General features: G+C 39.3%; 1 protein-coding gene across 3 annotated transcripts in view; it reads right to left on the bottom strand.

The window, feature by feature from the left end:
- Positions 1-15,058, bottom strand: part of LOC109020928 (callose synthase 3) — a 36,450-nt gene that overhangs the window by 7,314 nt on the left and 14,078 nt on the right. For all 3 annotated transcript variants that reach the window (XM_035690170.1, XM_035690171.1, XM_035690172.1), the window contains exons 22-30: positions 14,957-15,043; positions 7,221-7,358; positions 7,036-7,121; positions 6,799-6,883; positions 6,564-6,724; positions 6,288-6,411; positions 6,097-6,194; positions 5,878-6,010; positions 5,649-5,800 (exon numbers count right to left, since the gene is read on the bottom strand). In XM_035690170.1, the coding sequence (XP_035546063.1) occupies positions 5,649-5,800; positions 5,878-6,010; positions 6,097-6,194; positions 6,288-6,411; positions 6,564-6,724; positions 6,799-6,883; positions 7,036-7,121; positions 7,221-7,358; positions 14,957-15,043 (1,064 nt within the window). The remainder of the gene's footprint in view (positions 1-5,648; positions 5,801-5,877; positions 6,011-6,096; positions 6,195-6,287; positions 6,412-6,563; positions 6,725-6,798; positions 6,884-7,035; positions 7,122-7,220; positions 7,359-14,956; positions 15,044-15,058) is intronic.

Here is a 15,058-nt window from a genome sequence, read left to right as displayed (position 1 = left end):
TTCGGTTCCCACAAAATCTTATAAAGAAAGCTAAAACTACAGAATCTTCTGTTTCTAACTTGTGAAGTCAGTACATAACCATCATGCCTACCACCTAAAATGCAATGTGGTCACTTCTGTTGTACCCATTTCCTGGAAAACAATATGCTAGTAACAAAAAGGAGCAAACCAAGTACACAAGGTAAAAACAAGAGAGCAGAAGACTAGGAAAAAGAGGAAAGTAAAACGACATAAAAAAATTAAAAAAAATCTAAATCCAGGATGCCTAAGAGTGTGGGGAATCTTTTGGTCTGTTCGGGAGGGATTCATGGAAATTGTCAAATAGCGGCTGTTTGGAAGATGATTCCCGTCTTATGTGGTGTATTTGGAATGAGAGGAATGGTCGCTGTTTCAAGAATAGAGCACGCTCGGTGGATGGGATTAGGGCTTTCTTTTTTCATACTTTGTTGCTTTGGGCTTCGATTATTGTAATGGATGGGTTTAGTTCCAATGACTTTTGTGCTGTTTTTCAGCTTTAATTTGTAATTTGGTGTTTTCTCTAGTATACTTCTTGTGTACTTGAGCGTTGCCTAATTAAGTGGTTTTAATAAATTTCTTACTTAACAAAAAAAAAAATCCAGGATTATTATGGAGGGTTAGAGCAGGAGATTAACTTGCCATGCCAAAGTTGGCCCATATCACCCAAGTATGCCAAATATGTTTACATCTAAGTAATGAAAGGGAACCGGTGGGTAATGTGTTTTGAAAACATTTCTGAATGCCCATACTAATTGACATAAACCCGTCATTTCGCTTAAATGGTGGAAAATATGGACGTCACACCTTGAGCAAAGGGAGATCAGAATGGGAAATAGTTTTACTTTCGGGGCAGAAATCAAATTTGGGAAACCATGCAGGTAAATGTGCTTTTTACTCTTCCCCTCAAACTGTTATGCCATAAGAAATCGAGACAAAGGCCATTTCGACGTTCACAGTAGATGGTGAGGGCACATAATAGAATCCAACTCCTACTGCATTGATTTTTTATACAATAAAACTCCAGGTATTGTGAACCTGTAATTTTTAGCTACAATGTTCCTTCCTCACCAGAATCTTCATTTTAAGTTTTACAAAAACTAAAATTTTCATAAATTGTTAAGGGTGTCATGCAATTGCTTTAATGATAAGTTGGTGGTCATTGAAAACCAGCCAAGCGTATTGAGAAGCACAACAAGGGCTTGGTTGAAGCTACAACCATAAGCTACAACCATTTACCCAACTCGGCTTGGTTGAACTTCATCAAGTTATGAATCCCCAATCCACCCCCAGAAATTGGAGTACAAACAATTGACCAATTTACCAAATGAAATTTGAACTCTTCCCCCAATCCACTCTACAAAAAGTCTCGTTGTAACTTCTCAATACGGTTGGCAACCTTTGCATGACACAAAAGGGGGGCCCTATGGAAGTCCGTTATAAATTCACAGTTTGGGGAGGCTTGGGGATGATGGTGCTCGAATTAGGTACGTGGCCCATATGGGTTGAGTTTGTGGAAATACATTAGGAGACATTGTGAGATCTTCCGAAGACATGAACTTGTGGTGGGCAACAACTCGTGTCAGATTTTGGTATGACATATAATGTGGTGAACGAAGCATCCAATACACCTTCCCTACCATTTTTGAGCTCGCACGAGCAATGGATGCAGTGATAGTTGATCTCTTGGTCTTTTCTAGTGGCTCCCCTCAATGTAATGTAGAATTCATTAGGGCAACCCAAGATTGGGAGTTGGAGGCTATCACAGAGTTCTATGCAACATTGCATTCCGTAAGCATGACCAAGGGTACCATAGACAAGATGAATTGGAGCCCCTCCAGGAAAGGTAAATTCACTGTCAAATCATTTTATCAAGATCTAACGACCCTGGAATGGCCAAGTTCCCATGGAAGAGCATGTGGAAGACAAAAGCTCCTTCAAAAGCATATTTTGAAGCTGTGTCGGGGTTTAAGGTCAACCTTGGCAAATCTGAGATGGTGGCGATGGATGAGGTGCCTCAAATAAGCAATCTAGCAGCTCTCTTGGGGTGCAATGTGTCTTCTCTACCTATGAAATATTTGGGCCTCCCTTTGGAGGCGCCTTTCAAAGCAAGAGCTATTTGGGAAGGAGTTATTGAGAAAGTGGAGAAAAGGTTGGCTGGGTGGAAACGGTTGTATCTTTCTAAGGGAGGGCGGATTACACTAATCACAAGCACTTTATCTAATCTTCCGACCTATTTCCTATCTTTATTTTCGTTGCCTGCTGGGGTGGCTAATAGAATCGAGAAGTTATTTCGGGCTTTTTTGTGGGGTGGTTTGGGGGAGAAAAACAAATTTCATCTTATCAATTGGAATAACGTTTGTTCCCAAATAGCAAGTGGAGGTTTGGGTGTGCATAATCTAAGGACTTTCAACAAAGCGTTATTGGGGAAATGGTTATGAAGGTATCATTTGGAGGGTGAGTCTTTGTGGAAGGAAGTTGTTAACGCTAGACATGGAGGTGCTTGGGGTGGTTGGTGCACTAATTTAGTGAGGGGGCGGTATGGCGTGGGTTTGTGGAGATATATTAGGGGGGGGTTGGCAGTGTTTCGAAAACATCCATTATGTGGTTGGCCAGGGTACTAGAATCAGGTATTGGCAGGATGTTTGGTGTGGTGAACGCTCTTTGGAGAGGGCCTTCCCAACACTCTATAGCATTGCAGCTAATAGGGAGGCTACGGTGGCAGATGTGTTAGTGTTTGCTCATGGTACTTATCAGTGGAACATTCTATTCACTCGGGATAATCATGACTGGGAGCTGTCTACCGTTGCAGAATTTTTCAGCTTACTACATTCCTCAGGAGATCTCGCAAGAAGTTCTATGGCACAGGTTAATAGAATACAATGGAGAACGAGTAGTAGCAAGAAATTCACAGTGAAGGCATATTATAAAAGGCTAGCTTCACAAGGTAATGTACCTTTCCCGTGGAAGAGCATTTGGAGATCACGCGTACCCTCCAAAGTAGCTTTCTTTGTGTGGACTATAGCCCTGGGGAATATTTTAACCATGGACAACTTGCGGAGGAGGGGCCTCATTGTGATGGATTGGTGTTATATGTGCAAAAAACACAGAGAACCAGTAGACCACCTTTTATTGCATTGTGAGGTGACAAGAAAGTTGTGGGATGGGATATTTAGTAGAGTGAATGTTGCTTGGGTTATGCTGTCAAAGGAGGCTAATATGCTTGCCTGCTGGAAGGATATTCAAGGCTGTCCCCAGGTGGCCGCAGTTTGGAAGATGATACATTTATGCATTTTGTGGTGTATTTGGATGGAGAGGAACACGAGGTGTTTTGAAGATAGAGAGAGAATAATAGTGGAGCTTCAGAATTTTTTTCTACGCACTTTACTTCTATGGTTTTCAGCTATTGTCCTTAATGGAAACAATGTGTATGATTTCTTATCTTTAATGTAGTTCTTTTAGAATGTATTTAGGCGTTTTCTTTTGTATACTCCCCGTGTACTTGGGCTACGCCTATCTTTTATTCATATCAATGAAACTTACTTCTTACTTATCAAAAAATAAAAGATTTATTCATCTGGACAGCATCATTGGGCAAGATTCTCACCATAAATAATTTAAGGAAATGTGGAGTAATGGTGTTGGACTGGTGTTACATGTGTAAGAATGGTGGATATCATTTGCTTTTGCATTGCAAGGTGGCCAGGATCATGCGTGATGATTTTTTGCAGGAATTGGATTATCATGGGTCATGCCTCTTCGACTAGTGGGTTTCCTAGCAAGCTGGAGAGGTAACCAAGGTAATTCACAAGTGGCAGCAATCTGAAGAATGATTCTTATATGCATGTGTTGGTGTATTTGGCGGGAGTGAAATGATAGAAGCTTCAAATATAGCGAGAGAACAATGGAGGAGCTTAAAGTTTCCTTTTATAAAACATTGTTATTATGGGCGGGGGCCATTGTTTGTAATGGGCTAAATGTCCATGATTTTCTACTTTCAGTACTTTGGTTTTGCCTACTTTTATGAATAAATCTTCTTGATTACCTATTAAAAAATAAATAATAAAAAAAAAAAGCCACACAAGTTTCAATAGAGGTTGCTCGTGGTCTATTACTAATGTGGGATAGTGTGATGGAATAAATGGATGATTTCGTGAGAGAATTCATTGTAGCATGTATTTATATAAGTTGTTGATAATTTTCAAAGGGCTTTCCTGGGTACTACTGGGACAAATTGGTGGAATGTACCATGTTATATTGAGGGTGAGTTTTCTGTCATCGTTTTCTGAGTGAGGTCAAGGAAACATGGAAACATGTCTATCCCCTACTACACCGTGATGTTGCTAAAGCAATGTAGGCCTTGGCTTTCCATCTATTTTGAGTACATTGGATGATGCCTCAAAGAGTAATAGGGTTGTTTGCTTGCTGGAAAAACCAGAATGTAGGTTAATGCAACATGGAGATTAACTTATCAAAAATAAAAAAAAGTAACTTGAAGATTTGGCGGATGATTCCATTCTGTTTAATATGGTGTATTTAGAAGGAACACAATGGCAGGAACTTCGAAGAAATTTTGGTGCAACTGAAGTACACAGAAAGTATACAAGAGAAAAAACTTATAGATAGGAGAAAATGATACGAGAAAAGTTTATAGATGCAACTCAATGGAAAAGGGTATTGATAAAGAAATTCTTGAGCTCCTCCATAGTCCATTAAAGTCTATAGATGCAGCAGAGAGCAGAAACGTTAATACCCTCTCTGTTTGGATGGCAACTAAGAATCATATTGGCTTCTCCAATTTTCATATTTTATATCTTCTAATATTCTTCTTCTTAGTAGGGCACTTTCTCTCGTATACATTATGTATGCCCAGGTTGCATCCCTTTCCACCATTAGTAAAATTATCATAAACAACGCAAGACACAATCGGCGTGTTTGCTTAATGAAATTTTAACAATTCTTTTGAAAGATTTGCGAGACGTGTTTTTTTTTTACTGGAATTTGTGAAGGTAGATAAGAAATTTTGAATAAAAAATTTAGAACTATGTTTTGTATTGGGATTTGTGAAAGCGAATGGGTAGAGTTAAAAAGTTGAATATAATTTTTTGGGAGGTATTTTTATTTTGGATTTTGTAAAAGTTGTTTTGGTTTTTGTGATTTTGACTTCACTGAAATCTATGCAAATGATTGGATGAAAAGTTGAAATAGCAAACTTTTTTAAGATTAAAAGATGTTTGGACAGTTTCAAAATCTTTCCACACATTGGAAAACTCACTAAACCAAACAAGGCCAATAAAGCCCCTTCTAGTAAACTAAAGCCATGATTTAAAAAAGTCCTAATGTAGATCCCAACTAAGAGTATAAAAGCATCACTTTGGCAAGAGATGCCTTTGGGTGACAGGAAAGCCAGATACCATCCCAACATTTTCTTTATAGTTCTTTTTTTCTATCAGTCTTTATGGTTCTTTATAAACCATAAAGGAAATGTGATTCAGACTAAAACTGACAAATTTGAAATTGGCAAGAATGAAGGAAAGGCTCAACCTGCTTTTGATTGAACAATCAAGATTTGTCAGCAAGATCAATGTACCATGCAGAAGCCATTGTTAGAATTAATCAGAAAGGGAGCTTACGAGAAAGAAAGCATATTGCGAACTTTGGGTGCATAAGGCATATCCATAAACAATGAATTTGAGAAGAAGGAAATACGCCTTCTTGCTTCTAAGTTGGATGGTACGTCCATGGCAGATTCCTTTGTGGTAAGCAGTAAATAGAGCCGTTTAATCTGCAAGTAAAATTAAGAGCAGAAGTTATATGTATTAATCAAAATTTTGATTTACAACATTGATAACAACATCAAACCTTCTCTGTCCAAGCCTCCGTTACTTCAACTGGAAAGTTGATAGCACCAGAAGATGCAAATAATTGATATGGATGATCAAGGGGGTCCCTCCCCTCATGCCCAGCAGACCCACCATGGATTGATTCCAACAAGCTATTCAAGAAACATTGAAAATGCTTAAATTTCGATACTTAAATCATAAAAGTATTTGAAGGGGCAAAAATATCAAGATACAGCACCTGGAATGGTCCTCCATCATTATGTCTCTTGTCACAACTTCCAGCATGTCCTGGAAAAGAAACACAACTTGATTGCTGTCCTCCTTCTTATTATCTAACTGCAAAAGTCAAGAGTGATTTGGTCAAATCTTGTCATCAAACGCTACCCAATTAACTGAAAAAGTATTAATCAAGACTCTGTTAAACATTACCAAACATTTCATAAGCTTAACGAAGTAGTCATAAAGGCTTGGAAGGGCACTCATCTTGAATTCGCGTACTAGGTCATGCTTCTCTATATGTTGATCAACTTCTCCAAATATATAGTCGATGACCCTTAAAATGTGCATCAAGAGATGTGCAAAAAATCATTATGATAGAGAACTGTATGTGATGTTAGTTTCTTAAACAACAGTAATAGGGATTACAAAGGAGACTGAAATCCTTCTTGTTCATCAGTATTTCTTCTTTTATTGCACAGAACTTACTGTTTCTCACGTTTCCCTTGAACCAAGAACTTAATAATGTTCTTAAATGATGCATAGCATTCACGAACTGCGCAAGCCATGTAATTGTCATTGTCAATTCTCTTCTGTAGCTCACGATCTTTGCCATTGCTGTCCTTGGCCATATCTAATGCAATGGGAATCTAGAAGCAGATACAAGATAAATATTTGAACAAAAAGATACTGAAATTTCCTGCAGAAAGGTCATAAAACAAACCTTGCTAGCGAGTAAAAATGGAGGCCACTGGATGAGGCCTAGATCACGGTTTGCCCAATAAGGAACAAGCAACAGATCCATTTCCCTGAAAATTATAATAATTTAAGCTTGATAGTACAGTAGAATAAAGGACACATAACGAACATCCAGAACAAAGAAAATGCTGTTGGAGAAACCAATAGCTTTTGAGAACTTAGAAAAATAATATATCTTTTAGTGCAAAACACTCCAGATTACCGATAATCAATGAGATCTTCCTCCCTAAAACTAGTGATTATCTTGTTCCACAACTGCGCAAATCTTGCTGCCTTGTTAGGTTGGATCTGTCGTAGGAGAAAGAAATATAAAACTCAAGATAATGGAAATACTTTTTTAAGTTACCCGAGTTCAGAAATTGAAAGATGAAAATACAATGAGTTAACCTCCTCAGGGAAGTTACGAGACAAAGTGGCCCTCAGTCCTTTCTTTTTTGGCTCTCTTTTTTCCTCTGGAATCAAACAGGCATTAAAAGCACCAGGCAAGGATTGAAATCGAGACCGAAGCATTCCAAGAGTTCGAATCTGGAACCAATTAAAGAAGTTGTTAACAATGCAAGAGGACACTCAGAGCTGGGAAAATGAGATATCTCACTGATAAAAAATAAAAAGTTTTCATATTCAAGGAAAGAAATGATAATGATTATTTAACTGGGTAACAATGTAAAAATGCAACTAGAAATTTCATTTTAATATCAGAAATTCATGTGCAAAATATTGAAGGGATAGAAGCTTCGTGTTGATAAAAGCAACATCTGACATTCAACAAACATGTAATCAACAGCAAGCACTTGTAGGTATGTCGGTAACAGTTATAATCAAAGTGATAGCATGCGAAAGGTTCACTCCAAAATAAAGAAACTAGCAAGAGTTCAGATAAACAAAAGTTTCTGCCTGTTAGCAGTTGAGCATATCATAACATATTTGTACACTGACAGGTCACTTTACAAGCATATGCAACTCACATCTTCGCATTAATGCAAAACTACAAGATTAAGCAAAAATCCTAGAGCCTCGACTAAAAATGAAACTTGGAAGTTATGTAGCATCTTCAACTTTAAGGCCTCATTTGGTTTGGGATTCATCTCATCTCATCTCATCTCATATAATCATTACAACTTTCTCAAATTCTCACACAAAATATAATAAACAGGTCTCACTTTGTATACTTCCTATGTACTTGGGCATTGCCTAGTTTCATTATTTTCAATAAAGATTCTTACTGTGATTTGTGAAGGATCTTTTCTTGCGGCAAAAGTTATCTGGGAAAAGGACTTCTAGAAAATTTTCTCTCCGTACACATGCATTTTTCCTTGGTCTGTTTCTTGATATTGGGTCTGGTTCTTGATTAATCTAGCTTTACCAACGTGGGATGATTGGTTTTAGTTAGATGGCTCGTGTTATAGAACTAGTTATTGAGTCCAAATGCTTTATTATAGCATTATGTGGAGGTGGTGGACTGAGAGTTACAGAGAGAAGCTGGAAGATAGAAAACTCGATGCTGATGGGTGTATCCTCTATACATTGGCTTGGAAAGGTGTTAGAGGAGAGCTTGAGCAGAAAAAAGGAGGTATACTCGGCAACACGCGAGGGTTATTGTAGTTTTATTGCCCAACGTTGTGAAAATAGGAAAGGAAGATATGTAGAAATATCAGAGTATGCTCAGGGAGGAAGAAGAAATATGCTTTGTATCCCAGAAGGTGAGAATGGCTGGGGATGGAGGAAGATGAGGGAGGCTTTGTTAGAACAAAGGAAAGAAAGAACAAGGGAAGGTGGTCTGCATGGAGGAGCCAATCCGAAGGAAGGAAGAGGGAAACTGAAACACTTAGAGAGATCGTATAAAGAGGTTCTTGCGACGTCGACACCGAGAGCTGCGAAGGAGGAGGTGGCTGCTGTGGCTGGTGCGAAGGGATTGGACAAAGGTAAGGGACGTTGGCAAGGTAGGGTGAACCATGCCCATGGCAGGGCCTCTGTCGACTGGCAGACATGGGAAATGCAAAGGAAGTTGTTGAAAATGCAGGGGCAGTTACGTGCATTGCAGAAGGATATGGCTACTATCGTAGCCTTTGTCGGTTCATTAAAGGATTGTGAGGGAACTGATAAGCTGAAGGAGGTGGATGGGCTGAGATTCACTCGAAAAAAGGCTCAACAGAAAGGAAAATTCAGCAAAGGATGGAATGTCTGGCGTCGGTCGAAAGCAGAAGATCAAGCTGGGGCAGGGCCGTCTCAAGTTAAGGCCCAAAGCTACGGACCACAGCCTAAGGCCCATTCATGCAGGTCGTTATCCAGGACCCAAGTAAACGGGTCTGGATCCGGGTCTTCAGAACTCGCGAAACCGAGTTCTAGCCCGATACACTCCATCGAGCTTCACGGGCTCGGGTTCACGCCGGACAAGGTACAGACGACGCCGACAGAGTGCGAGGAGCAACAGACGGCGCCGACGGAGGTAGTGGAAGTCGCCGGTGTGGTCTCGCCGGAGGCTTGTGTCCGAAATCCTCTGTTAGGCGTACAACCTAGGGTTCCTTCGGCAGAGGAGAACCAGAGCTTGCGTTTGGGGGAGGCTGGGATGTCTCTCTTTCCAGTGGAAGGGTCGGGGAGACCAGTAGCAGACCTAGAGTTGGCTGAGGTAGAAGAAGATTCTGATGACTTCATGCATTCTGTGGAAGATGAACTTTTCATCCCATGTGGTTTGGAGGATTTTTCTATGGGAAGTGAATTTCAAAATCAGAATAATAAAATGGGAAACCCTACCCCACTAAATTATTATTTTCCAGATCAAGCATCAGATTGGGTTATTCATAAAGCTAAAGAAATTCAACATGTTGTGGGAATTGAATGTGTTGGGTATGAGGAGCAGTTTATAGCCTTGTTAACTGCTATGGAAGCTGGCCATCATCAAGAAAAGAGGGGGAGCACAAAGAAGAGTAGGGAATTAAAAAGATTAATGTGGTCGATGAACTCGGAAGCAAGTTCTAGTAGGAAGAAGGCAAATGGGAAGGGGCTGAATGTTCTCCAATGAAGCCTAAGATTTTATCTTGGAATGTCCGGGGCCTAAACGAGGTAGAGAAGCGTCTTCGGATTCAAGGCTCCCGGACCGGATGGGTATATCCGGAGTTTGTGGAGTAATATTTATGTGGATTGGGTATATTTGGCCTCTTCAGGGGCTTCGGGAGGAGTTGTGATAATGTGGGATAGACGGGTAGTAGAGAAAGTGGAGGAGTACATAGGGAGATATATGGTAGAGTGTTCTTTTAAAAGTGTATCAGATGATTTCTTGTGGGCATTTGCTGGAGTGTATGGACCTAACTTAGATGTCAATAGAAGTATTTTATGGGATGAACTTGTAGGGGTACAAAGTTGGTGGGACCTCCCATGGTGTATTGGGGGGGATTTCAATGTGGTGCGCTTCCAGAGTGAAAGTTTGGGAAATAGAAGATTGAGACCAGCAAGTCTGGAGTTCTCTGAGTTTATTTTTGATTTAAACTTGGTAGATCTTCCATTAGCAGGGGGTCCAGCTACTTGGTCAAATAATCAGACATGGTCCCGTTTGGATCGTTTTCTGATTTCTTCTGAGTTCGAAAGCCATTTTCCGGAGGTATGGCAAAAGCGTTTGAGTCGTATAACGTCGGATCATTGGCCTATTCTTCTGGATTGTGGAGGTGTACGTAACAGCAGAAGGTGTTTTAAGTTTGAAAATATGTGGTTGAAGTCAGAAGGTTTTGTGGAAAGGGTTAAAAGATGGTGGACGTCGTATCAATTTGAAGGTACACCCAGTTTCATTTTTGCAAACAAACTGAAAGCATTAAAAAAGGATCTAAAGGAGTGGAATAAACAAGTTTTTGGAAATGTGGAGGAGAACAAAAATTCCAAGTTGATGGAAATTCAGTATTTTGAAAGACTACAAGAAGGGAGGCCACTAAATGAAGAGGAACAAGCACAAAAAGTTTTGTTGGTTGCTGATCTTGAAAGGATAATCTTACAGGAAGAAATCTCATGGCGCCAAAAATCAAGAGCTCTTTGGTTGAAAGAAGGGGATCGGAGTACGAAATTTTTCCATAGAATTGCGAACTCACATAGAAGAAATAATAACATTGAAGTCCTGAGAATTGAAGGGGTTGAGAATCTAGAAGAAGAGGTTATTCAAGACCATGTGGTTGTTTTCTTCAAAAAGCTTCTCACGGAAGAGGTGGGTTGGAGGCCTACGTTAGATGGTCTAGCTTTTGACACTATTGAACCAGGGGATGTTACCAGATTGGAGAGGGCTTTTGAAGAGGAAGAGGTATTTGAAGTGGTTAGAAAGATGGTGTAGTACCAGTGTACTTTTAGATCTGTTTCCGTCTCTTTTCTTGATTGCAAGTAACAAAGATGCCACAGTGGCGGAAGTTATGGAAGTCTCAGTCACAGGTAGAAACATTCATTGGAACATCAACTTCAACCGGGCGGCACAGGATTGGGAGATGGGAAGTTTTGTAGAATTTTATAGCCTCTTATATTCTGTTCGACCGAACATTCAGCAGGAAGATGAGATGTGTTGGCATCCTGCAGAGAAAGGGGTATTCTCAACTCGCTCTTTCTATAAGGTTCTCACACAAGAACCAGAGATACAGTTTCCTTGGAGAAAGCTTTGGCGCCATAAGGCTCCTCCCAAAGCCTCTTTCTTTGTGTGGACAGCGTCTTTGGGTAAGATACTCACTACGGATAATCTAAGAAAGAGAAGGATAATTATTGCAGATTGGTGCTGTATGTGTAAAAGAGGGGGTGAGACGGTAAATCACTTACTTCTACACTGTGAGATAGCTAAGACTATTTGGGATGAGGTGTTTAAAAGGATGGATATGGCGTGGGTGATGCCGAAAACAGTTTTGGATGTATTGGCTTGCTGGAATTCTATCCGGGAGATGAGACAGATTAAAGCAGTGTGGAAGATGATCCCTACCTGTATTATGTGGTGTCTATGGCAGGAACGAAATGAGAGGACTTTTGAAGACAAAGAGAGATCTGTGGAGGAGCTAAAATTGTTATTTTTTAAAACTCTTTGTACTTGGGCCATTGCTATAGACTTAAATGACATGGACCTTCATGAATTCCTAGTTTCCAACATGCCTTCATAAACAGGGCATTTTCTTTGTATCATGTTACTTTGGTAATTCAATAAAGTCTTATTTTACTTATCAAAAAAAAAAGATTCTTACTTATCAAAAAAAAATATAATAAACAATTCAACTTTTTCAAATCCCAAAACAAAAATAATATTAAAAAATAATATTTTATTCAACTTTCAAATTTTATGTCATCTCATTTGTGTAACCTAAAGCTTTAAAACTCCTCCATTTCTAAAAGGAACTAATTTGTAGCACTTGCATGGACATAATTCTTCCTTACAACTCCCACATACTCAAGGTAGCAATCACATAACAAGCTTAATGACTGCTCAGAACGAATATTAATAACAAAAAAAAATAATAGTAACAATAATTTAATTTGGGGAAACAAGCACTACAAAAAATGATGTAGCATACGGGTTCTAAGTTAGGGGTTTAAGGATTCTTTTTTTTTTTTTGCTAGTTTATAATTAGTATTATTATTTTCAGTATTATTATTACTAAAGATCAGTTTAGAGATAGTGATTTATTTGAGTGAGATTCTTCCACTCTCTACATGGCCATACCTATTGGTTTTGGTTTCCTAGTTTGCAAAACCTTCCTAATTGGTACCCAACAGTTTTTCACACAGTTTTTCACACACACACACACTCTTTTTCCACGCAATTTTTCTCTCCATCAAACCAGCAGCACCCTAGCAGCCAAACCCATACTCACAGCAAGCCCCCTGTTGAAAACAAAAGCCCTGCAGCCTTCCTCACAGCAAACCGAGGCTCTCCCCTCATCGGAAACCATCACAAAAGATGCCGTTGGTAAGCTTTCCTTCCCCCACGACGTCGGTAAGCTTTCCGTTTCAGCCAGCCCCAGAGCCTTCCTCACAACAAACCAAGGCTCTCTCCTCGACGGAAACCATCACAAAAGACGCCGTCGGTAAGCTTTCCTTCCCCCACGACATGTGTCGACCCCATAGACCCCTTCTCTCTCCATCTTTAATAACTAAAACCATCGTTAATAACCAAAACCACCTCTGTATATTCCGTTTCAGCCACTGTCGACCACCACAAGGGTTGGAGGTACTCGGACAACCCCAGAAACTGCCAATTGGTAGCCTCCCGTCAAACTCGCACCTTCCCGGAAAGCCCAAGCCGGAATCTTCCCCCTCTTTTTCTTCCCATCATGGTTCTTAGGGCTCGTTTGGATAGAGAGATGAAATGAGATGGGTTTAGATAAATTAAATAAAATATTGTTAAAATATTATTTTTTAATATTATTATTATTTTGGGATTTAAAAAAGTTTAATAGTTTATTATATTTTGTGTGAAAATTTGAAAAAGTTGTAATAATGAAATGAGATGAAATTGTTTCTATATCCAAACGAGCCCTCAGTCTAACAGACCACAAAAATTTATTCTCTCTCAAATTTTCTCCGTCACAAGCAGAAGAGGCCGCCTTGACTTTCGATTTCAGTCCGGCCGCCAAAGCCACCCATCGCATTCAGCCCTCTCTCTTGGTAACGTACTACAAAGTGAGGTTTAGGAAGCAACGCTAAGAGGTAAGTAGCATGATCATAACTTTATGTGTGCTGTAAATATTCTGTTTTGCATGAAAACGTGACGTTTACGTATGCTACGCTACGAGACAATTCAAGGTTAGCCCATTTTCATGAACCTCAATGAATTATGATGATATGCTTGTGAATGAGACTATGTATGCTATGCTGATATGGATTGTTGTTAGAATGGATGATGTCATGAAAATCACATGTATGCCATGAAATGTTCAGATTATGTTATGCCCTGTCTATGCTATGCTATGTTACGTACGGCTCATGTTAATAGGCCATGTTTAATGTTATGCCATGCACAAGAATATGTCACGCCATATAAATTCATGAAGTCAACATGTTCACATGCATTATGAAAGCTAGAAAGAAGACACATGAATGACAAGTAAGCTTTAAGTTTGGCCTTATGTTATGGGTGGATGTGCAAGCCACAAACTTAAACGTGGTCCACCACATGCATGCTATGATGTTTTGAGGTGACACGGACCTAAGCGTGTTTTTATGATATGTTATGCGGTGTCATGGACCCAAGCGTGGTTCACCATATGTTATGTGCTAACACGGACCCAAGCGTGGTTCACCATATGTTATGTGATAACACGGACCCAAGCGTGTTTCACTATATCTTGTGATACATTATATGGTGCCACGAACCCAAGCATCATTCACCATATGATTATGCCATCAACGACAATTGGACTGATGCACATATGTTATGATGGACACTAAGTGAAAGACAAGATGAATAAGTTATGTACGAATGATAAGAAATGCATGGAGTCAATCACTCATGCATCCATGTTACATGTACTGCCATGATTATGTTTGATTCTGCTTATGTTACTAATGAATGATCTGTATGTTATGTGTATGTGCGACGATGTAAGTTTCAAAATTAAGTCTAATGTTAAGCTAAGTTAAGTTTACAGTATGATGTGATATTACCGAGTCTTCGACTCATTTGTTTGTTTCTCTTTTTATGTTTCTCTATATTACCGAGTCTTTGACCCATGTGGTATTGTAGAGGCAAATGAAACTTTGTAGCAGTACTCTCTTATTACTGTAGATGTACTATAGCGATTATTAGAAAGTCAAAGATGAGATAAAATTTTATATTCTACCGTTTGGATAGGCCGATGAAAGATGAAGTACAGCTCATATGAGATAGTGTGTATCTCATCTAGGCATCCAAACCGGGCCTAAATGATTTTGATACATAGAACTAGTTTATGATACTTGTACGTTTTAGCTTTTATATTATGAGACTCAGTTGTGCTAAGTTAGCTTTATGATTCAATAAATGAGGTGTTTTTATGAGGTAGAATCTCTTTACCGTGCATTGCTAGGAATACATAACATTTCGTACCTACGGGAAGGGGTGTTACAAAAGAAGAATAGTTGAGATAGAAGCTATGGCAAAAGAATTAATTTAGAGAGTAAGGAAATGGTCCACTAACCTCTCCAAGGCGGCGAAATGCACCATAAACACCTCCAAATATTGTAGAGAATATGGCATACCAAATCTGGGTATCCATAAAATATACCTGAAGAAAAGATGT

The sequence above is a fragment of the Juglans regia genome, chromosome 5, assembly GCF_001411555.2.
Source record: "Juglans regia cultivar Chandler chromosome 5, Walnut 2.0, whole genome shotgun sequence".
Lineage (NCBI taxonomy): Eukaryota > Viridiplantae > Streptophyta > Magnoliopsida > Fagales > Juglandaceae > Juglans > Juglans regia.
The sequence above is the reverse complement of the archived record's forward strand: the minus strand, read 5'-3'. Positions and strand labels throughout refer to the sequence as shown.